Source organism: Globicephala melas, chromosome 17, assembly GCF_963455315.2.
Source record: "Globicephala melas chromosome 17, mGloMel1.2, whole genome shotgun sequence".
Taxonomy (NCBI): Eukaryota; Metazoa; Chordata; class Mammalia; order Artiodactyla; family Delphinidae; genus Globicephala; species Globicephala melas.
Window position 1 is genome coordinate 11,185,776 of NC_083330.1, and position 24,215 is coordinate 11,209,990.

Genomic DNA, 24,215 nt, shown 5'->3' on the forward strand with positions numbered 1-24,215 from the left:
GTAATTTACCACAAAAAATTTTTAATAAAAAAAAGAGAATATTTAATGTAGTAACAAAGTAGTTTGGGGTTTATAACATATGCAAAAGTAAAACATATAACAAGAACACAAAGGCAGAGATAAGGCAGATGAAAGTATAGTGTTATAAGTGTCTCATGGTGATTAGTGTTAACTGAAGCTAGACTGATAAGTTAAAGATAAGCCATGACAAAACGAGAGAGTGGCATGGACATATACACACTACCAAACATAGACAGCTAGTGGGAAGCAGCCGCATAGCACAGGGAGATCAGCTCGGTGGTTTGTGACCACCTAGAGGGGTGGGATAGGGAGGGTGGGAGGGAGACACAAGAGGGAGGGGATATGGGGACATATGTATATGTATAGTTGATTTACTTTGTTATACAGCAGAAACTAACACACCATTGTGGAGCAATTATACTCCAATAAAGATGTTAAAATAAATAAATAAATAAATACGATTAAAGACATGTTAAAAAAAAAGTTAAAGATACAGAAAATAAACCCTAAATAAAATTCAAAAATAAAAAAAAGATACACAAAATAAACCCTAAATCAACAAACATAAAAGAAAGGAAGGAAAGAGAATTAACGCAAATAAGCTAACAAAGGAGATAAAATGCAATCATAAAAAACTTTCAATTACTCCAAAAGGCAGAAAAAGAGGAAAAGAGAACACATGGGACAAATAGAAAGCAATTAGCAAGATGGTTGTTTTAAATCCAGTCAAATCAATAATCATATTAAAGGCAAATGATCCCAGCATTCCTGTTAAAAGGTAGAAATTTTTCGATTGGATTAAAAAAGCAAGGCCCAACTATATGGTGCCTATAAGAAGTCCATGTGAAATACAGACACAAATAGAAGATACACACTATAATCAAAAGAACGCTTGAGCAGCTAATATTAAAAGCAGACAAGGGACTTCCCTGGCAGTCCACTGGTTAAGACCTTGCCTTCCAATACAGGGAGTGTGGGTTCGATCCCTGGTCAGGGAGCTAAGATCTCACGTGCCTTGTGGCCAAAAAACCAAAACAGAAGCAATATTGTAACAAATTCAATAAAGACTTAAAAAATGGTCCACATTAAAAAAAATATTTAAAAAAAAGGGGAAAAGGTAGAATGAGTTGAGAAAAAACTACACTGTACAACTACTACTGTATAATACTTTAAAAGACAGTACAATTGGTGTTACATTTTCCTTAAACGTTTGGTAGAATTCACCAATGAAGATATCAAGGCCAGAAATTGTCTTTATGGAAAGGTTTTTAACTACGAATCCAATTTCTTTGATAGACACAGAGCTATTCTTTCAGGTTATCCATTTCTTTTTGAGTGAGCTTTGGCAATCCATCTTTCAAGAAATTTTCCTGTTTCATCTACATTATCAAATTTATTGGCATAAAGTTATTCAAAATATTCACTTATTTTCCTTTCAGTGTCCACATTAAAAGATCTATAGCAATGCTGTCTCATTTCTGATACTGATATTTTGTGACTTCTTTTATTCTTGATCAATTTGGCTAGAGGTTTATCAATTTAATTGATCATGTCAAAGATCAGCTTTTGATTTCATTTTTCTCTGTTTTCCATTCCACTGATTTTTTTGTTTCTTCTCTTCTGCTTACTTTGGATTTAATTTGCTCTTCTTTTTCTAGTTTCTTAAGGTAGAAGCTTAAGTCACTGAGACCTTTCCCTTTTTGTATATATTCAGTCATTTGGTGCTAATGAATTCCCCTCTAAACTCTGCTTTAGCTGCTTCCCACAAATTCTGATACTACATCTTTTTAAAAATATTTATTTATTTTTGGCTGCATTGGGTCTTCGTTGCTGCGCGCAGACTTTCTCTAGTTGCAGAGAGTGGGGGCTACTCTTTGTTGAGGTGCATGCTTCCCATTGTGGTGGCTTCTCTTTGTTGCAGAGCAAGGGCTCTAGGCACGCGGGCTTCAGTAGTTGTGGCACACGGGCTCAGCAGTTGTGGCTCACAGGCTCTAGAGCACAGGCTCAGTAGTTGTGGCGCACAGGCTTAGTTGCTCCGCGACATGTGGGATCTTCCTGGACGAGGGCTCAAACCCACATCCCCTGCCCTGGCAGGTGGATTCTTAACCACTGCGCCACCAGGGAAGCCCCACATTTTCATTTTTATTCAGTTCAAAATACTTCCTAATTTCTCCTTTGATTTCTTCATTGACCCATGGATTATTTTAGAAATGGGTTAGTTTCCAAAATTCTTAGGGGGTTTTCCAGGTATCTTTCTGTGATTGATTTCTAACTTGCTTTTCATTGTGCTCAGAGAACACACTTTGCTCGGTTCTAATTCTTTTAAATCAGGACTTGTTTTATGGGACACAATATGGTCTATCTTGGTAAATGTTTCATGTGCACATGGAAAGAATGAATATTACCTTGCTGCTGAGTGGGGCTTTCTATAAGTATCAGTTAGGTTAAGTTGATTATTAGTGTTGCGTCTTCTATATCCCTGTTGATTTTCTGTATACTTGTTCTATTAATTGAGACAATGGTATTCAAATCTCCAGCTCTAGTTGTGAATTTATTTCTCCTTGCATTTCCGTCAGTTTTTGCTTCATATACTTTGAAGTTCTATTACTAGGGCATAAATATTTGCAATGGTTATGTCCTTTGAATAACTGACCCGTTAAGCACAAAATGCCCCTCTTTATCAGAATAAAATGCTAATATTAGGACTTAGTCTTTTCTTTTTAATTTATTTATTTTTATTTATTTTTGGCTGTGTTCGGTCTTCGTTGCTGCATGTGGGCTTTCTCTAGTTGTGGCGAGCGGGGGCTACTCTTCATTGCAGTCTGTGGGCTTCTCATTGTTGTGGCTTCTTTTGGTGAGGAGCACAGGCTCTAGGCATGTGGGCTTCAGTAGTTGTGGCACGCAGGCGTAGTAGTTGTGGCTCGCGGGCTCTAGAGCGCAGGCTCAGTAGTTGTGGTGCACGGGCTTAGTTGCTCCACGGCATGTGGGATCTTCCTGGACCAGGGCTTGAACCCGTGTCCCCTGCACTGGCAGGCAGATTCTTAACCACTGTGCCACCAGGGAAGCCAGGGACTTATTCTTAAAGACTGTTAGCAGGTGACACTGAGATAACCAGTTTACATGATTTCTCTCTCGCATGTTATGAACCATGTGTTTATAAAAGTCTTACCGTATCATCAAGACCATCTATATGCAAAACCACTGTTTTGGCACGTTTGTTTGTGGTTCCCAGAAAAAACTGAGCTTTCCTTCGACGTGAATTCATTTCATTGAAACTATCACCATCTGCCATATTGGAAGACTGAAGAATTTCATAGATTTCAGAGGCCAGCAGTTTTGTTTCTCCTGGAGTTGTAGTCCTTGAAAAGAAACATATAAATTAACAAAGTAGTCTTGCCACTTCTACTGATTCTGTAATTTTATTCCTCAACTTGGCAAAACCTTGTTTTCTTCATTCTGATCTATACTTTATTTCTAGAGTCACATAGGCTACATCTACTTAGATAAAACAGTTACAGACCACAGACTGGCAAAAATGGTTATAGGAAATAAATACTCCCACCATCACTATTTTTAACTTCCTTTATTTCATAGTTCAAAGTGTCATCATTTTCATACAGTAATAAATTCCTTTCTGGAAGATTTTCAATTTCTATCTACTTAAAACCAAAAATTTTTTAAAGAATAACATAGTCAAATCAACATGATGGTCCCACTGTTGTTCTAAGTATGTTTTTCTGGTAGACCTCATAGGACTAATTTTATTGCTGCCCTTCCTACGAAACAGTTAAGGGAATACCTCTATAGACACAGATTTCCCTTAAAGCTAAGTAAATTTTGTCTTAGGCAGAATGAAATTTGCAAAAGCATATAAGCAAAAATGAAGTAAAAACGATTACAAAAAAATGGTTCTGGGGCTTCCCTGGTGGCGCAGTGGTTGGGAGTCTGCCTGCCGATGCAGGGGACACACGTTCGTGCCCCAGTCCAGGAGGATCCCGCGTGCCGCAGAGTGGCTGGGCCCATGGGCCATGACCGCTGAGCCTGCGCGTCCAGAGCCTGTGCTCCGCAACGGGAGAGACCACAGCAGTGAGAGGCCCATGTACCACACACACACACACACACACAAAAAAAAAATATATATATATATATATATATATGGTTCTGAAGAACCTAGGGGCAGGACAGGAATAAAGATGCAGACCTAGAGAATGGACTTGAGGACGTGGGGAGGGGGAAAGGTAAGCTGAGACGAAGTGAGAGAGTGGCACTGACATATATACACTACCAAACGTAAAATAGCTAGCTAGTGGGAAGCAGCCGCATAGCAGCTCGGTGCTTTGTGACTACCTAGAGGTATGGGATAGGGAGGGTGGGAGGGAGACGCAAGAGGGAGGGGATATGGGGATATATGTATACGTATAGCTGATTCACTTTGTTATAAAGCAGAAACTAACACAACACTGTAAAGCAATTATACTCCAATAAAGATGTTAAAAAAAAAAACGAAGTTACTTCTTGATCTGGGCACTATATGAGGTATCACAAATATCTATGCATGTTGCTGTTCAACAAATTAATGATAAATAATTATTGCCTTATTTTTTAAAAATGCTTTTAAAACCAAAAAGAAAAAGCCAAGAGCATCTACAGATTTGGAAGCAGGTATCTTAGTCTTAAAAAAAAAAAAAAACAAAAATTACTATTCAAATAATGTGATTCAAAACATTCAAGTACAAAAAGTCTAGAGTTATATGGTACAGTTGGCCATAAGCCTAAGAAAGACTGTATAATTAAACAAGTATTAGTTGCCCTAAGCTTCTTAAGCAAGTGAAAATTGAAAGAGCTGATCATGCCCTGGATTTAGTTCAGTCTTTAAAATATGACACCCGAGAAAAGACTATCTTGAAAAGCTCTTTCATCTAAATAATTGGAATTCTGCTCTCAGTAATTTACTATTCCATAATGAAGTATATTGATTCCTCACCACTTTTTCTAAATAGTTATCTATATTGAAAATGTTCAAAATGTTATTCATAAAACACAACTGAAAGGTGAACTCTGATCTTCATTATATATCAAGAATAATTTTCATTTTGAATGTATTTCCTCACTGGTCATAAACACCAATTCCCTCTAATCCTATATAGATGCTACTAATATCATTTTATACCGCCTATAAAAGCCAGTTAAGACTTCCATATACTTCATGAAAGCAGTGAATATACTATTTTAATGTTAAAGACTTGCTATCATCTTTTGAAGATCTTCACAACTTTTCCTTTAGGAGTTGGTTTTGCTTTTTTTTCCTGTGGTGTTCACTAAAAAAAGTGTTCTTATAACATTTATGCAACTCAGAAAATCATCCTTCATCTTTCAATGCAAAACCAATCCTAACTTTAAAAGGGTTCTAAGAAGGCAGTCAGCAACTCTGCTTAGGTAACAATGAAGTCCAAAGGCAGGAAAACTATGATCCTTGAGCAAAAGTCCGTCATTTACATATCATCTCTGGCTGCTTTAACCCACAAGGGCAGAGCTGAGCGCCGCAACAGACTGTGAGCCCAACAAAGCCTAAAATAGTTACTATCTGGCTTTTTATTTTACAGAAAAAAAGTTGCCACCCTCTGTTCTAAAAACTTTACAAAAAACAACATAAAAATCAAGGCAAAATGGAGCAGCATTTTCAAGAATCACAAGAAAACAAAAGGTGAACCATGGATGCAGTCCAGTTTTCCTTCAAGTATCAAGGTTACAGAAAAGGAATTTTAAACATGAAAGAACTCAAGGAATATTAGAGTCTTACTTGAGCAATCTACTAGAGAATTAAGCTTCAACCAACAGACATGACTAGGAAAACTAGCAAAAGGACTGATGATGAGCATTTTACACATTTAACTGTAGATCTAAATTTAAAACTAAAGTGGAAAAGAGAATAGAATATATAAATGTTCTGATAAAGTAGAAATAATGCAACTTAAAAAAAGAAAGGAAAAGGGAGAAGAAAAGGGAAAAGTAGAAAAAGTCTGACTATGGGAGTGAAAAGATTACCATTAAAACTAACAAGCAAGATGGTGAAAGTTTAAATAAGAAAACAGAAAACTGAGAACATTTCTTTAAATACAAAGGTAGCCACTATAACAATAAGACAAATCAGAAGAAATTTTCAAGATAAAAGAAGAAAACAGCAGGCACAGAAACACAACTATTATAATATACATGGTAATTACAACAAAAATGGGTTAAGATGAAATATATCAGTAACAGCAATAAATATAAATGGACCTAGCTCACTAATTTAAAAGATTTTTTATTTTATTTTTATTGGAGTATAGTTGATTTACAATGTTGTGTTAGTTTCAGGTGTACAGCACAGTGATTCAGTTATACGTATACATATATTCATTCTTTTTCAGATTCTTTTCCCATATAGGTTATTGAGTAGATAGAGTTCCCTGTGCTATACAGTAGGTCCTTGTTGGTTATCTATTTTATATATAGTAGTGTGTGTATGTTAATCCCAAGCTCCTACTTTATTGCCCCCACTAAAAGATTTTCATTTTGACTCACAAAACAAGACACAACTAAAAGTGATTCAGAAATAAAGGAATGGGCAAGTGTAGATAAGGCAAATAGAAACAATGAGAACAGGAATTGTGTACTGATATCACACAAAGTAGAATTCCAGCCCCAAATCCAAGCATTAAACATGACAAAGGACACATTTTTTTCTCCTAAAATACATACTTCACAATGACTATATATAAGTTATGAAGACATATATACCAAACAACAACATGTATGGAGAAAGAATAAAGCAAATGTTAAAATAGTAAAACAAGGGACTTCCCGGGTGGTCCAGCGGTTAAGACTCTGTGCTCCCAGTGCAGGGGGCCTGGGTTTGATCCCTGGTCAGGGAACTAGATCCCACATGCTGCAACTAAAAGCCCGCATGCCTCAACTAAAAGACCCCCGCATGCCACGACAAAGATCTCATGCCGCAACTAAGACCCAGGGCAGCCAAAATAAATAAATATTTAAAAAAACAAAAACACAGTAAAACAAATGGTAAAATGTTAAAATTCGGGGACTACTGGTGTACTTATCTAGGCATCAGTGTACTGTTTGTACAACTTTTCTGAAAGTCTGATGTCATTTCAAACTAAAGTTTAAAAAACTATGTATGTATAAACATATTTAAATGAAAACATAAATGGCATTATGGATTTTCTTTTTTATATTTTTGAATTTTTATAAATAAACCACATACCGCATACTTGTAATAAGATTTTAAAATAGAATTTTAAAGAAAATAAAAGAACACAGAAGAAAGGCATAAAGAAATGAAGCACATACTTTTCATCCAAGATTTTAGCAAGAAGAATAGACCACCATTACTATGGCACTGTTTCAAAATCTAGAATTTTAGGAAGTTCTCTAGATGAAATGAGGTATTTTAAAGTTGAGATGCCACATTTTATTAAAGTGACTTTTATTTATAGCACACTTCATGTTAGATATTCACAAGTGCCTTTATAAAATACATTTTGTATCAAAAGTATTACTCCTGAAATACAAATTAACAAATGTCTTAAACTGCATTTAGATATCTTCCTAGACTGACATTTTGAAAATTCTCTTCACAAAGGGATCCAGGGTTAAAAATAAAATGTAAAGAGGTTCTAACCTCTAAGGACAAGTTTTCATTTATGGAAGATTAAAATTAGAACACAATGCCAGATTCATTTTGAGTGACAGAGAACTTAAAATTCTCTTCACAATTGAAGAACTGAAAGTAACAGTGACTTTGAAATCAATCCAACTGTCGATCTGTAAGCACCAATTTGACCTAAACATTAAGTCAAACCTGCTGTTGAATAACTTGCTAAAATCTCAGCAAAATTTTGTAGCAAAAAATAATTTGGTGATAAAAGGGCAAAAATTTCAATACACAGAATTTTCCCTATTTTATAAAACATTGCTCTCTGCTTCTCATGTTAAGAATAACCTCCACTTTCCCCACCTACTTCTGCTTTCTGGTTTCCCCTCTGATCACTCCAGATGAAGGTTTCTCTTCAGTCAATAAAGCAGCATCCCTCCACAATGGATTTTCTTTGTTCTGTGGGTCTCACTGGGGTATGGGAAGATCCTTTTGCTGCTTCCCTAGTTGTATAGTTCCACAGAATCATAGCTAAATCTCCCCCTAACTCAGTACTCCTAAACAGAGAGAAAAACTGATCCGAATCCCACCCTGACTGCCTAGCTGTCATGGGGCAGCCACATCAATGAAAACAATTGGGGTATATAATTTAGATCTCTTGTGCTATGGCTTACCAAGATGACCTATATAAGAATGGAATAGTGGTAAATCAGTCATCTGTATCTGCCAACAAAGACGTCAAAATGCAAAATAATGTCTGAAGAACAGATATCTACAGTGTCAAAACAATTATGCATATATAAAACTCACCCTGCTCTATATGATAAAAACTTTTCCTTTTGATTTTTTAAGAATTTTTAATACAGGTACCCAAAAGAAAAAAGTAAATGAGGAGAAAATAATAATGCCAGAGCAATCTAATTTCTTAAAAAAGGAAAATGAGGGACTTCCCTGGTGGTCCAGTGGTAAAGAATCCACCTTCCAATGCAGGGGACTCGGGTTTGATCCCTGGTCAGAGAACTAAGATCGCACATGCCGCGGGGCAACTAAGCCCGCATGCCACAACTACTGAGCCCGTGTGCCACAAACTACAGAGCCCACGTGCCCTGGAGCGCCATTGTTCTGGAGCCTCCTCGCCACAACTACAGAGACCATGTGCCCTGGAGCCCTGCACCACAACTAGAGAAGAGAAAACCGGTATGCCACAGCTAGAGAGAAGTCCACGTGCCACAACAAAAGATCCTGTATGTCTCAACAAAGATCCCGCACGCCGCAACTAAGACCCGACGCAGCTGAAATAAATAATAAATAAATTAAATGAATAAATATATAAAAAAAATTATGTCCAAGCCATGAGATAATTCACAACACAAAGCTAAACATGCTGAACCAAAACCTGATTCTAATACTTCAGTCTTAATGTTTACAAGCTAAAACACATAGTTTTATTGACCTTCTGATAACAGTAACTGATAAATTCTAAGATGATTATTTTAGTAAACAGAGGTGACTTTTAAGAAAGCTTGAAAGGTAACCTTCAAATCTGAGATCTCCCACAGCCAAACGAGCTGGAAAATATATATAAAAATTATTACATCATATCTGCACTTTTGAGAGGGGTACAGGACCAAATTATAATGGCGTATGCAATGAATGCATACCTGTTTTACTGCTGGAGGAGCCAGCAACGATCACCACAGTGTCCTAAAAAATATACATCATTTGTATTAAAGAGAAGCTGCTTGTGGCAACCGTGGAGACACACTGCTTGGATCTCCCTTTAAGAAGGAAACCTGCCCTTTGGCTACAGGGAGTAGAATAGTAGAGCCACCAGCAGTAGTGGCTTTGAGATCTCTCACACCATTCAATCTTTCATTCCAAGGCCTGACCATTCCCAGGGAGACCCCACTCAATGCCTGTGCAGCAGGGGCACAATAAGGCCTGGCCATTTCTGCCCAATACAAGACTCATCTACAGGGTAATCCTCGCTTTGGAGCTCCCCCTTGAGCTGTCTGTCAGATTTGCATTGCAATCTGAGACTCTCCTTGCCCCATTCGTTTCCTCTTCACTTTCCTTTTACAGATGTCAGATCTGCATTGCAGTCTAACGACTATAGTCCAATCCTTCTTCATTCCCTTCTACCTCTACAGACGATATCTCACAATAAACCTCTTCCATTTCTAACTCCAACTCAAGATCTCCTTCCCAGATGATACTGCAAGATAATGACCTGAACTGACATAATACTTCTCTTATAAAGATACAAGTTGTTGGTCTTCCCTGGTGGTGCAGTGGTTGAGAATCCGCCTGCCAATGCAGGGGACACGGGTTCGAGCCCTGGTCCAGGAAGATCTCACATGCCGCGGAGCAACTAAGCCCGTGCGCCACAACTGAGCCTGCGCTCTAGAGCCCGCGAGCCACAACTACTGAGCCCACGTGCCACACTACTGAAGCCCACACGCCTAGAGTACGTGCTCCACAATGAGAGAAGCCACCACAATGAGAAGCCGGCGTACCACAACGAAGAGTAGCCCCCGTTCGCAGCAACTAAAGAAAGCCCATGCACGTGGCAACAAAGACCCAACACAGCCAAGAATAATAAATAAATCATAAACTAAATAAATTTATTAAAAATATATATATAAGTTGTCTCCCAAACGTTAAGATGTTACGGAAAACCCCGAACTTTTTGGCCAACCCAATATTTTAGATGTATCTCTCATTTACAGATACACACATACATATGCACATACCACAACCTTAGACAACCAAGCTAAGAAATTGTTTTACAGGTTAAATCTACAGTATCTCTAAAACCTGCTCTAAATGTTTAAAGCTCAAATTTGAAGCATATTTTAATATCAACATTAACTTTTCATATAATTTCTTACATTTTAAAATTTTTACCACGTATTTTCAGCTTCAATAACCAAACCTGTTAAAGAAATACACAGTCTTAAGTTCATCATATGAATAAAATAATCCTACAGAAGGCTCCATATTATGCTTAATCCTGTCACGATTTCCAAAAGAACATGCCAGTTAAAAATAATTACATGGGGGCTTCTCTGGTGGCGCGGTGGTTGAGAGTCCGCCTGCCGATGCAGGGGACACGGGTTCGTGCCCCGGTCCGGGAAGATCCCACATGCCGCGGAGCGGCTGGGCCCGTGAGCCATGGCCGCTGAGCCTGAGCGTCCGGAGCCTGTGCTCCGCAACGGGAGAGGCCACAGCAGTGAGAGGCCCACGTACCACAAAAACAAAAAAAAAAACAGCTAAGAGGGCTTCCCTGGTGGCGCAGTGGTTGAGAGTCCACCTGCTGATGCAGGGGACACAGGTTCGTGCCCCGGGTTGGGAAGATCCCACATGCCGCGGAGCGGCTGGGCCCGTGAACCATGGCCGCTGAGCCTGCGCATCCGGAGCCTGTGCTCCGCAACGGGAGAGGCCACAACAGTGAGAGGTCCACGTACCGCAAAAAAATCAATAATTACATGGCATTAAAACATACTAGGCACAAGAACAATGCAACCTCATATTTTATACAACACTTTAGAATTTACAGAGCATTTCTACACGTATCATCCCACTGAATCGAGCACTTTGACGTTGTTACTGCAGGTGTATGGATAAGGAAACGGAGGGTCAAAGAGACCATTTGTCTCAAGTCAGAACTGCAATCCGAATTTTACTAATGCAACTGACCTCAAACCATAGGTAATGATTAATACAACTGATGCCAGCCAATATTTTCTAATATTTATTCCTAACTGATCACCTGAATAAAAACAAAAAAAACCCTTCAGTCTCTAACTTGTCATTATTAAAGATCAAGACACCTATCAGGGGTAGCATGATTTAAAAAAAAAAGATTATTAAAATGAAATTTATCTAGAAGCCAAGAACACTAAAAAAAAAAATACACTGCCTTGGAAGTCAGTTTGGATGGCGGTCCACTGATATAATTTAACTTACAGTGCTTGGGAATTATAGAACTTTTGTGAGCACTCAAGCCAAAGAAACTGCAAGTTTTAAAAATCAGTAAATTAAATGGTTATTTATTATAGTCTTAAAGGCAGTCATGTCTTGAATAAGATCAAGATACAAAGTAAACTAAGATAAAACCTCAGAAAGCATAGTTTTTTGCTTTCAGACACAGTGCAAATAACAAAACACTTAATCTTCAATTTCTAGCCTTCTACAAGGAAATCAGCAAGGCCTAGGAAAGGAGCAAAACCAGATGTTCCCAAAGGCAACACAGCTGAAGGACTACAGATAAGAAACTCGGCCTCTCTGTAATTTTCTCACCCATAAAACTATTATCTGTCTAACCTACCTCAAAAAGCTGTAAATAGCAAAATGAGATGATAGATATAAAAACCTTCCTAAGATGAAAGGTACAATTAAAAACCACCCATTTGCTAGAATTCAAATTAAATGGCCCTAAATCTCTAAGAGACATCGCAATGATTCTCAGGAAGATCTCACCAAAAGCCCTTTTTGTCATGATACAGACCAAGGTTCTTTGGAGTAAGACTGCGAGGAAGTAAGAAAAGAATTATGTACTATACTATAATGCTGCCCATTTCCAAATGCCACCTGTGTTGCACCACTAGCAAATCCATTTACATCTACTTCACAAAACTTCATACAAGGTAGGACTGTCTCTTTTTAGAAATATTATTCATAAGTACAATGTGTATCAACATTTTAAATAAAATTTGAGCATTTTCATAAGGACTACTGTTAATATCAACGTTTAGAAATAATCAGAACACTGACCATCAGAACATTTTTGAACATATAACCCACGAAAGTATGCCGTCACATTAGAGTACAAATTTCAGTAAAGTAACATGACCCACTTTTCTACTCCATTAGGAGACACTATCTATTGTACTTACTTCTGTATAACACTTTGCAAGCTTAGCATCATACCCAGCTCTCCTTTCATCTTTTCTCTGTTAGCACGGCACTCTGCCAAGTATCGAAGAGCCTACAGCGAGAGCAGGAACAGGTCAGTCCACATGCCAGACTACTCAAAATTAAACCCACTACTAAGCTACTGCGAGAGGGAAGAGTGAAAAACAGGGCTTTGCTTTTTAGAACCAATTGGTTTTGAATGTTTAGAAACTCTTCTTTAAATGTGATAAGCAGAGCAGTCCTCTAGGGGACAAAAATATTCCTTTGAGCTGCAGTAGCTGAATCTGCTCTTTGAAATGAAGGTTCCCAACTTATCTGCAAGGTCAAAATTAGGCTGTTCTGGTTTCATTTTCACCACTTCATCTTGACAAGGATACAAGGAACTATAGTCCATTTATTAATTTCAGGGAGCAGTCCCAATAGCCATCATTTCCCTAGGTGCTTTTGACATATTAATTAAAATAAACTGCTGAGAGGGACAAAACATACAACCCCCTTTATGGAATGAACTGTTTCTAGTTTTATAAAACACCTTTAAAATGACTTTTTTTTTTTAAACTGAAAACCAAAAGATGAACTCACTCTCACAAATTCCTATTCTGTGAATTTAACTTTTCTAGGATGCTTTTCTCTTAAGATTTAAAGTACATTTTTGCAAGTATTTCCTTCACATGCTGATTCTTGAGGGATTTTATTAGCTGTTCTACAAACTTCCTAATCTCTGATCATTCACTGCAGACTTTACTACCTGATTCGCAGGGGAATACCTCTGTGAACTACACCATCCAAAGCTGCCCCCTCAGTTCACTGACCTTCACATTTCCTACTAGTCCTCTACACTACCTTTCCAAAGTGCCTGGTCCTTACCAAAAATGGTACTATCCATGAAATCACAAATCCAACAACCTGTCTCTGACTGCTATCTCCTATCCTTTATGTAACTAGTCTTATCTTGATTTTCACTTTGGTCTATATAGGATTAACTGCCAAGGGAACTGCCCTCCCTTCATAAAAAAACTAACAAACAGGGCAACTGGATGAGAAGCAGCATAGGACTGGAATCCCTAAGAGAAATGATGAGGCAGATCCTACAACTGCCCCATCTTACTGCTTTGGAAGCAGTTCCAGACTGCAGCACAGGGAGAGGGAAGCCCAGTGAAGTCCAGGGGTCTTGCCAAGCTAGGGAGACAGAGATGAGGGCTGGGGAGGTTAGGGTGGAGTAGTATAATAAAAAATACATGTCTGGTCTTCGTCTAGTCCCTGGCATAGAGTTCCTAAAACCCTTGGAATTTTTTGATAGGAGTTTGTTATTCATAAGGAGGCCCTTTAGATCACACTTGGGTGAGTTCATGTTAAAGAAGTGAGTTAGGCTGTGTCCCCTAGATGGCCTCAGGATGCAGCTCTTCACTAGAAAGACCAAGTGACTAGAGGGTGGGAACTTTCAGCCCCACCCACTGACCTGGGAGTTAGGGAAGGGCTGGAAATTGAGCTCTATAAAAACTCTTGAACAGGGAGATTCAGAGTTTCTGGCTTGGTAAATACATCCACCTGCCAGGGTGGTGTGCCCCAACTCCACAGAGACAGAAGTTCCTGCACGCAGGACCCTTCCAGATCCTGCCCTATGTGCCTGTTCATTTGTATCCTTTATAAAAATCTGGTAAATGCAAGTAAAGTGGCTTCCTGAGTTCTGGAGCCATTCTAGTAAATTACTGAACTGGGGAGGAGGTCACTGGAACACCCAATTTATAGCTGCTCTGTTAGAAACATGGATGACCTGATACTTGCAACTGGCCTTTGAAGTGAAGGCAGTCTTGGGGAACTGAGTCTTAAACCTGGGGAATTTGATACCTAACTCTGAGTGGTTACTGTCAAAATTGCATTGTTGGTCACCCAGCTGGTGTCCACAGAGGACATTGGCTGGTGTCAGAAAATACCCCAGGCAGCTAGAATTTGCAGAGCAGAGTAACAGAGAGGAGGGATCAGCACAGCAAGACAGCTCCAGAGATCTACGGAGGGGTCCCCAAGAATCTATGGCTGAATGCTGACTTGCACATGCCTGGAGTAAAAGACCAAAGGGCCTGGGACTAAAACCACCAGAAAGTAGGGAAAACCATTCCTGGACCTCACACTGGGCTGAGAATAGTTTGTGACACCACCAGCCAGAAGTGAAAAGACCTCACAATGCAGGAGGAATCAGGGTGAATCCTCAGAAGAGCATCCCATTAGGAGTCTTCAAAGGATCAAACTGATCCCAAGTAACTTAAGGGCAACCAAGAACAAAGCTGAAGAATATTTATAGGGACACCAAAAACTCCAAAGCCCATACGATAAAATCTGCGATGTCTGGCATCTGATTAAAAACTACCAGACGTGAAAAGCAGAAAAATATGACCTATAATCAAGGCGGAAAAAAAAATCAATAGAAACAGACCAAAATATGACAGAGGCAAAATGAGAAATAAAAGCATTAAAATAGCTATCATAATTATGTTCCATATGCTCAAGGATGGGTAGAAACACCTAAGTATGGTGAGAAAAAAAAATGGAAGATATTAAAAAGACCCAAATGTAACTTCCAGAGGACAAAACATAATGTCTAAAATGAAAACCACAGTGGATAGGATTAACAGCAGATTAGGCACTATAGAAAAAAACATCAGTGAGCTTTAAAATGCAGCAATAGAAACGATCCAAAATGAAGGACTGCGAGAGAAAAGAAAAAGACTTAAAGAAAAAAAAAGGAACAGTGACCTGTGGGACCACATGAGGTATCTAAAACACATACAACTGGAATCCCACGAGAGGAGTGACAGGGAAGAGACAGAAAAAACTTGAAAGATCCAAGACCAACAAATCCCAAGCAAAACAAGAACAAAACCAAAACGCAAAGAAAACCATCCATATTAAGCACATCATAATCATTTGCTGAAAACCATTGATAAAGTCACAAAAGAAGCCAGAAAAAGGCTTATATATTATATGGAGAGGAACAAAGGTAAGAATCACAGCAGTCTGCTCATTAGAAATACTTTGAGCCAGAAGATAAAACAACATCCACGGGACTTCCCTGGCAGTCCAGTGGTTAAGACTCTGCGCTTCCAACGCACAGGGCACAGGTTCGATCCCTGGTCAAGGAACCAAGATCCCACATGCCACTCGGTGTGGCCAAAAAAAAAAAAAGAAAAAAAAAATGAAACATCTTGTAAAGCCCCAGGGGAAAAAAGCCAAGAGCAAAACTGCATTACAGGGCTTCCCTGGTGGCGCAGTGGTTGAGAGTCCGCCTGCAGATGCAGGGGACATGGGTTCGTGCCCTGGTCTGGGAAGATCCCACATGCCGCGGAGCGGCTGGGCCCGTGAGCCATGGCCGCTGAGCCTGTGCGTCCGGAGCCTGTGCTCCGCAACGGGAGAGGCCGCAACAGTGAGAGGCCCGCGTACCGCAAAAAAACAAAACAAAACTGCATTACAAAAAACGTTAAACTTCTTCAGGCGGAAAATAAAAGACACCAGTAGAAATACAAATCTGTATTAAGAAATGAAGAAGGGCTTCCCTGGTGGCGCAGAGAGTCTGCCTGCCGATGCAGGGGACTCAGATTCGTGCCCCGGTGCGGGAAGATCCCACATGCCGCGGAGCGGCTGGGCCCGTGAGCCATGGCCGCAGAGCCTGCGCGTCCAGAGCCTGTGCTCCGCAACACGAGAGGCCACAACAGTGAGAGGCCCGCGTACCGCAAAAAAAAAAAAAAAAAGAAAAAGAAATGAAGAACACCAGAAATGGTAAATATGATGGTAAATATAAAATACACTTGATTTTTAAATCTTTAATCTCTTTAAAATAGCTTAGAGTAAGAGAAAAAAAATACTGTAGATTTTTTAAACATACACAGAAGTAAAATGTGTGACAAAAAATAGCACAAAGGATGGGAGAAGGAAATGGAAATATACGGCTGTATGATTCTCACATTATACATGAAGCAGACTGTAACAAGTTAAAGATGTATAATGTAAACCTAGAACAACCACTAAAAAAATTAAAAACAAAAAGGTATAGCTAATAAGTCAACAGTGAAGATAAAATGAAATTATGAGAACACCAACATATTCTTCAACTTCTCTGGGAACTCTGAGCCCCTGGCTCCCTCTACTCTCCTTACTAGGTCCCTCCATGACTTGAGTTCTCTTCCTATTTAGCCCAGCACCTACAGTCTACTGTTTCAACTACTCTCTTGCCAAAATCCTAAACTTCCTTAATTACCAACTTGCCTGGCCAAGAATCAACCTCAAACAAATCCAACTATCTGGCTCTCAGGGCCTATGGCAGGCCTGAAGCAGGGTGAAAAAGGAGTTTCATAAGCTGTAAGCCTCATATCAATTCAGCGTTAGCAAACTAAGCAGTCCCTCAACGCTTGTGAACAATCTCACCATCGTCCTCAGTTAGCAACCTTTCCCATTTTCTGTACCAACTGTGAGAGCCTTCTCCTCAAACCTTTCCCACTTCAGCAGCCCCTTGCCTTCTGCATTTAAATAAGTTCAAGACTAGTCTATTTAAAATAAACAGCCCCCTTCAACCCCAAGTCTCTGTCAAGAGACCAACACACTCTCTCCTCTCACCCTTATTCCAATTCTCATTGAAATAGGACCCAAACTAGGGGCCACGCTAATTTCCCCATTTGTTACTACTGTTCACTCATACCAATGTCTGTTTTGCCTAAATAAACGTCATTCTATGAAGGTAAAATAGGAAATCTGTATTATGTACTTTGATTTCTGAAAAGAAACAGCCTATATTATTTTTCTGTATGAACTTGTGAAATTACACTAAATGGGAATTGATCATGGGTCCTTAAGTAAAGGACAATGAGTTTAAAATTTTCTATGACAGTAATTTTCTTTTAAACTTTTTGCTGTGAAAATTTCAGAAGACACAAAAGTAGAGAAAATGTGTGGTGACCCCCATGTATCCATCATTCAGCTTCAACAATTATCATCCACTAGGCAATCCTGTTTCATCCATCTCCCCCGCCGCTAACCATACTGGAGCATTTTATAGCAAATCTCACAGAACATAGAATTTCATTTGTAAATACTTCAGTATATCCCTAAGAAGTTAATGTTTTTTAAAAAATTAAGTTAATGATAATACTATTATAACACCCTGCAAAAGCAATAAGTGGTTCTTTAATATTATCTACTGTCTTGTCCACATTCATTTCAAGTTATCTAAAAAATATGTTTATGGTTGATTTGTTCAAAGTGGAATCCAATCAGGTCCACATATTATACCTGGCTGATATGTCCCTTAAGTCTCTCTAAATCTGTAACAGTTACTGCTATGCCTTTCACACACCCCAACTGCCTTTTTAATGCAATTTATTGTTCACTGAACTGGATTATTTGTCTTCCAGAAATTTTCACATTCTGTATTTGCCTGATTGCTTTGTATTGTTCTTTATCATGTTTTTCTAGCCCCCACATTCCTCATAATATGGTAGTTCCTTGTGCATTATTAGCTATGATCCTGTATATTTTCTCTTTTCTTCTCCTTTATCTTTCCTTCCCATCTTGTATTAAAACAAGTGCCACATCCATCTACTAATGAACAGATAAACAATCTGGCACACCTATATAATGGAATGAAGGAACCATAAAAAGGAATGAAGTACTGATACATGCTACAATGTGGATGAACCTTGAAAACATTAGCTCAGTGAAAGAAACAAGTCACAAAGACCATATATTATATGCTTCCATTTATATAAATGTATACAGGCACTTTTGCCAGAGATATACGCAAATACAAAGAAACAGGAAGTCATGGCTGCTTAGGGGAAGAGAGTGGGGCTGAGAAACAATAAGAGCAGAGTTTCTTTCTGAGGTGATGAAAATGTTCTAGAATTGATGGTGGTGATGGCTGCACAACTCTGTGAATACACTAAAACCCATCGAATTGTACACTTTAGGTAAATTGCACGGTATGTGATTACATCTTAACAAAACTGTTACAAAAGAAAAACAAAACCATAAGTGCCTCTTTGAGTGTCTTTCTGTACTGATATAATATAATCCTTAAGATTTCTTCTTAAGTGAAAAAAGGAAGTTGCAGAACATTCCATGCATGTAGTATGCTACCATTTGTGTCAAAGAATAAAAACAATATAGTATGCTACCATTTGTGTAAGAGGACTACACGTACATGTTTGCACATACAGAAATACATACAAACTTACTATTATTTGCTCTACACTTTTAACTTTTTACCATGTCATCTAATACTTTCTCAAATTCTCCTTAATTGCAAAATTGTAACACTGAGACTGAAATTACTAAAGGCAACTTACAAGCAGAGCCGAGTGGACGACAGGGGGGTTGGGATGGTCCATAAATAAAATAAGGCCGGGCAGACATCCCTGATCCTGGACAATGGCTCTACGGTTTAATGGATCTGCTGCTAGATCCCGGAGCTGGTTAACTACCGAGAGAGCATCAGGTTCTTCATTCATGGTGGAGGAGGACGAATTCATCTTCTATGCCATACACGTGAACAAAATCTTCTTAAATTCTGTAGAAATGGTTGGCAAAATTAGTTCTAGACTGGTGAGGTATATTATGGCATTTGTTAAATAATCAGAATCACAGCACTTTCAGAAAGAAACAGATGAATCTAAATCACAAAAACTTAAGCATTTGGCAATTCCAGTCTGAGAACATAGAAAGCTAACTAACAACAACAAAAAAAATCAAGTTATTTATGTGTGCACAATGTTTAAAGAACACATGTCATCCTCATTATTCCAATAAACTTTTTAGCAATACATATTTTAACACCAAAGTCACAATAAACAAGGTCTTTACAGTTCAAACTTACAACCTTTGCTACACTTCTCAAACTGTAACACTGCCAGTGTTTTTTTCCTCTAGAACACTTCTGGAGCCTAAGACAAGTGTCTCCGAGAAAAGTGGCTGGCTGACAGCTTGTTTTCTAAATCATCTGTGAACAAAACCCAGTTTACTGGGTTTACAAAAGATAACATCCCTTAAGAAGAAGGAGGGAGTCAAAGAAGGTCATGAACAAAGAAGCCAAGAAGGGGATCTTGCCCTGTGCCTCAGGCCAGTGGAGTCTGCGAGATCAGGGTGGATCTGAACCGAATCTAACCACACCTGTCCGTCCCTGAGTGGGCCAAACTCAGAAGAATGAAACAGATTTTGAGGTGAGGTAATTCATTTGGCAGATAAGGAAACAGTCACAGAGAAGTTAAATAATTTGCCCCAGGTGACAAAAGCCAGTTAGTATAGAACTGGGCTGAAAGCTTATTTATTATCTCCTAAACTGGTCAGCAGTCGTTCCACTTCCCATACCTTCCTTTTAAACTCAGCATACCTTTTTCCCACAAAAGTAAACAAGATATTTTAGAAAATGTAACATAATAAACATACAAACGGAAATACAAAATAACAAGGAATAATTTTCACAGATGCAGAAAGTTAAAAATAGTAACTTCCATTAACCAAGTTACACAATATATTTCTTATTAGGAAGAATATAAAGGTGTTGGGGGAGGAATTCCCTAGCGGTCCAGTGGTTTAGACTCCGTGCTTCCACTGCAGGAGGCACAGGTTCGATTCCTAGTGGGGGAACTGAGATCCCCATGCCATGCAGCAGGGCCAAAAAAAAAAGAATATAAAGGTGTAAATACTTTACACAAAGTAAAGAGTTAGTTTAATGCTAATTTCAAAAACCATGCCAACTGGGGGAGGTGGGCTGGGAAATTATTCTGTAACTCCAGACAGCCTACTAAAGTTATTTGGGAGGAAAAAGGTAATAAAGCTGAAATGGTCTTACCATATATTGAAATATACAAAGATATAAAGAGTAGAGCAGTAGTACGGGGTGGGAGGTAGTTGAGAGACACTTCTCCCAGGAAAGCTGTTTATACTGTCCATCTAAGAAAGCAGGCTCTACGTGAATCAGACCCTGGCTCCACCACTTGGTAAATGTGATTTTAGGCAGATCACCTAAACTCTTTGTCTCAGTTTCTACATCTGTAAAATGGGATTAGTCATAGCAGCTATCAAATGGTATACTGTCCAGATGAAATAACAATACATGTAAAAGGCTTAGGTAACACATTCTAAGTGCTCAATAAATAATGGTTGCAAGTTACATGGAGTCAAAAATCAATGAAAAATAGTAAGATTATTCAATAAAGGGTATTGGAATAACTTCTAAGCAATTTAAAAACACTGCTAAGATCTTTAACTCGTAACACATGAGGGGAAAAAATCGTATCCCAGATAAAATACTTTAAAAGTTAAATTTTTGTAGTTTTCAAGCAAGCATAAAATAAAGGACTCAGAGAAAACAAGGCTTCAACAGGACAGTATTTGGCAGATAATTTTCTCAAAATGAAAATATAGTTACTTCAGCAATTTTAAAAAGGATTTAACAAAAAAGCAATAGACTGAATACTGTACACAGAAATAAGACGGAAGGGTTTGCCTCTTAGGTGCTTCTATTATCAACATCCTGAATATTGCTGTTTACAAGCCAGCTTACGCATCATGAACTTTATGTCACCAGCACAAATCCTGTCAAAAATGAAAACTGCAGAACCAATCACTGGCCCAAAGGTCCAAGAACCAAGTCACATTTAAGAACCAAATACCCAGAGTAATGGCCTTTTGCTTACAACACTGGCCTTGAAACTGGAGCGCTCCATTCTCATCTAAGGAGTACTTAGAGAACCACTCAGTGGGAACGATTCTGAAAGTTATAGCCTTTCCTGCTCCTTTGAGATGAACAAAAGCCAAGAGTTAAAACTTCTAACCTTATCAGCCCATTCAGAAGGAGAGGGCTCAAATTAGGATCTGCCCAGGAAAATGTAGGGAATAACACAAGGTATACCTTTTACTTTCTCTTTTGTTTAGTTCAATTCGGGCAAACAAATCCTTATGACAATGAACGCACCCCAAACTTTAACAGGCACTCTGATCACCTAAGGGATCTTATTTTAAAAAGCCAATTCTAATTCAGTAGGTGGGGTGAGGTCTGAGAGTCTCCATTTCCAACAAGCTCCCAGGTGAGATCTATGCTGCCAGAATGACGCTTTAAAAAGCTAGGAGTTAAGTGATAGATGGGAGGCACCTGTAATTAGGCAGCTGCCTGATTTTCTTTCAGCCAAGATGTACCATTCAACTCAAAGAATTATTTAGCTCTCATATACAGAGTTTAATATAAATACACAGAGCTATACAACCACAACTTAAATCCATATTCAGTTAAGCGACTTTTTTAGAAAATAACGTAAGCAGTGACATCAAATCTGGCTTGCCCTTTACTAGCAACTAACTCTTTGAGAAGTTGGGTTACCTCCTTTGAGTCTCAGCTTCCTCTCATAATAATCCTGAGTGGTTGTCAGGATCAAGTAAGAACTTCAGATGGTGCTAACAGTACCAGCAATTAGCAAACAAGAACGATACTTGATCCTGTGGGAACCTCTATTTGGCCATGTGTTGGGGTACACACATAAGTACACTACCACGAAAGGAGGTGCTGTAGGCACAAACGCCCCCAAGAACTGTTTTTAAAATACAGAGATGTGAACGCTGGTCTCGCTTGAATGAAGCCGAACCCAACCATGTCCTTCTGCTCTTAGTAGACACGCAGGAGCATAAAGCTAATAGAAAGTTACTAAACAACAACCTGGAGGGATGAAGAAGTGAGATGACACCCATTAATAATGTTAGGGTTTGTGAAAATCGGACGTGCAGGAGACGGGGAGGAAGTGAACAAAGCTAACATTTTCCCAGGACACGTGGGAGCAGAGCTTTAAAGCGCCTGGAGGGACGCACTGCCTCAAGGCAGGCAGCGCGCCCCGCCCAGGCCGACTGGCCGCCTGCGTGCAGGGGCCGCTTTCTGCGGCCTTCCCGGCTCCACCGCTTTGTCTGCCGTCGCTGGACCCTACTTACCGCTCCAGCGTTCTAGGAATCCGGAGACTGCCGCAGCATCAGGGCCACACCGACGGATAACGTAGAGGAACCCAGCAGGCGCGGAGCGAGTCCCTCTTTTCGCAGACGCGGCCTCGGCGATGACAAACGACCCTGCTGACTTTAGGAGCCATAAAAGCTAGGACGCTGGCAGGGAAAGGCTTTACGGACTCTCCCCCATGACTCAGCCACCTCGGCCGGTTCTGCCCTCCCATTGGCTAATACCATTCCACAGACTGTAAAACATCCAATCCGCGAAGGCCTTCTTAAACTAAAGCGTTCATTGGTGAACAAGGGACATGCCCGAAGCGTTGAACAGGAGGGTCTAGGGAGAACCCGGGAAGAGTGAATTGGACCAAACGACTCTCCGTCCATTAAGCGCTAAGCAAAGAAACGTGGTTCCCCCTGAGAAACCGCCGCGCTTTCCCGACTACAATTCCCAGCGTTCCTGCGGTAGAGGAACCTGTCCCCTTCGGCCTTCAGAAATTCAAATTGAACGTAACTTCTTCAGCAATTCTTTCAGTTCCAATAGGGCAACTTTGTAATATTTCACTGGCTTCTGTGAGTCATAATTCAGAATCTTTTCAATTTTTTTTCTTTTTACTGAGGACAGTAGCACTGTCTTCGTAGAAACGCGAAGGTAGCAAAGTACAGTTTTTTGTTTCTTTTAAATAGAAACTTCTTTTTGGAACTTTTTTTTTTTGTAAGGAAAAAGAGCATTATGATCAGGGAATTTTCTCAAATTCGTGAAGAAGTATTTTTAAAACATTGTCTTCTATTTAGTTTATCAAAGTAAGGGTTTAAATTCTTGTTCTATTCATGGCAGTCACTGAAGGTTTTGTTCTGTTCAGGTATAGGTTTTATATTCTTTAATATATCTCTAAATGTAAGTATAATTTAAATCCCACAGGCCAGTCTGATTATAATGCTTCCGTTGCACTCAATAACCTCACTGAAAAAATTCTGAATTCTCTTTCACAGTTTGATTCTGCCACGTACCTCCCATATTAAAATCCGAAGGAATTTGAGAGGCCTCTAATGGAGAAAGAGTGTGAGTGAGTATAAATATCCCCGGCTGTACAGTAGTCTCTCCTAATGTTTCTCCAATACTTTGATTCGTCTGTAAGTGAATTTAAAAACCAAACGGTTACTTCAGCCCAAATTCCTTTGCCTTCACTTGTTCTTCGTTATCCTTCTCTTCCTCCTGATAAGCTCAAGCAAAAAGGGGCAAAGTTGAGTAGAAAAGATCTCTTTCACACCGTTTGACCTATAGCAAAAACACATCTGGCTGGTTTCTACTTTCCAAAGTCACAAGAGAGAGTGGTAGTAAGTGAATACTGAATCTAAAATAAAAAGGAGAAGAGAGATGGTGCATGATGTCCAGTGACAGAAGCACCAGCCTCATTTGTAAAAATCAGCCAGACCAATTAACTGCTGAAACTGAAAAAAAAAAAAAAAAGAAAGAAAGAAAGAAAGAAATAGGAAAAAAGGAATCGTAAATGTAGAAAACTGTAAAAAATATAAGAAGTACAAAGGGCAGAGTCAGGTTAAACATAGCCCATTTGACTGAGTAAATTAAACTTTGTTCAGTATTGTTATCAAAAACAATAACCCAGGGAAATAAACTTGCTATTTTTGCTGAGGT

General features: G+C 39.1%; 1 protein-coding gene across 1 annotated transcript in view; it reads right to left on the reverse strand.

The window, feature by feature from the left end:
• The window catches only part of ARMC1 (armadillo repeat containing 1), a 34,498-nt gene extending 11,740 nt beyond the window's left edge, over positions 1 to 22,758 (reverse strand). The window contains exons 1-4 of the mRNA XM_030859656.2: positions 22,553 to 22,758; positions 18,925 to 19,145; positions 12,574 to 12,665; positions 3,191 to 3,380 (exon numbers count right to left, since the gene is read on the reverse strand). Coding sequence (XP_030715516.1) covers positions 3,191 to 3,380; positions 12,574 to 12,665; positions 18,925 to 19,107 — 465 coding nt within the window. The 5' untranslated portion in view covers positions 19,108 to 19,145; positions 22,553 to 22,758. The remainder of the gene's footprint in view (positions 1 to 3,190; positions 3,381 to 12,573; positions 12,666 to 18,924; positions 19,146 to 22,552) is intronic.
• Positions 22,759 to 24,215: the final 1,457 nt, after the last annotated feature.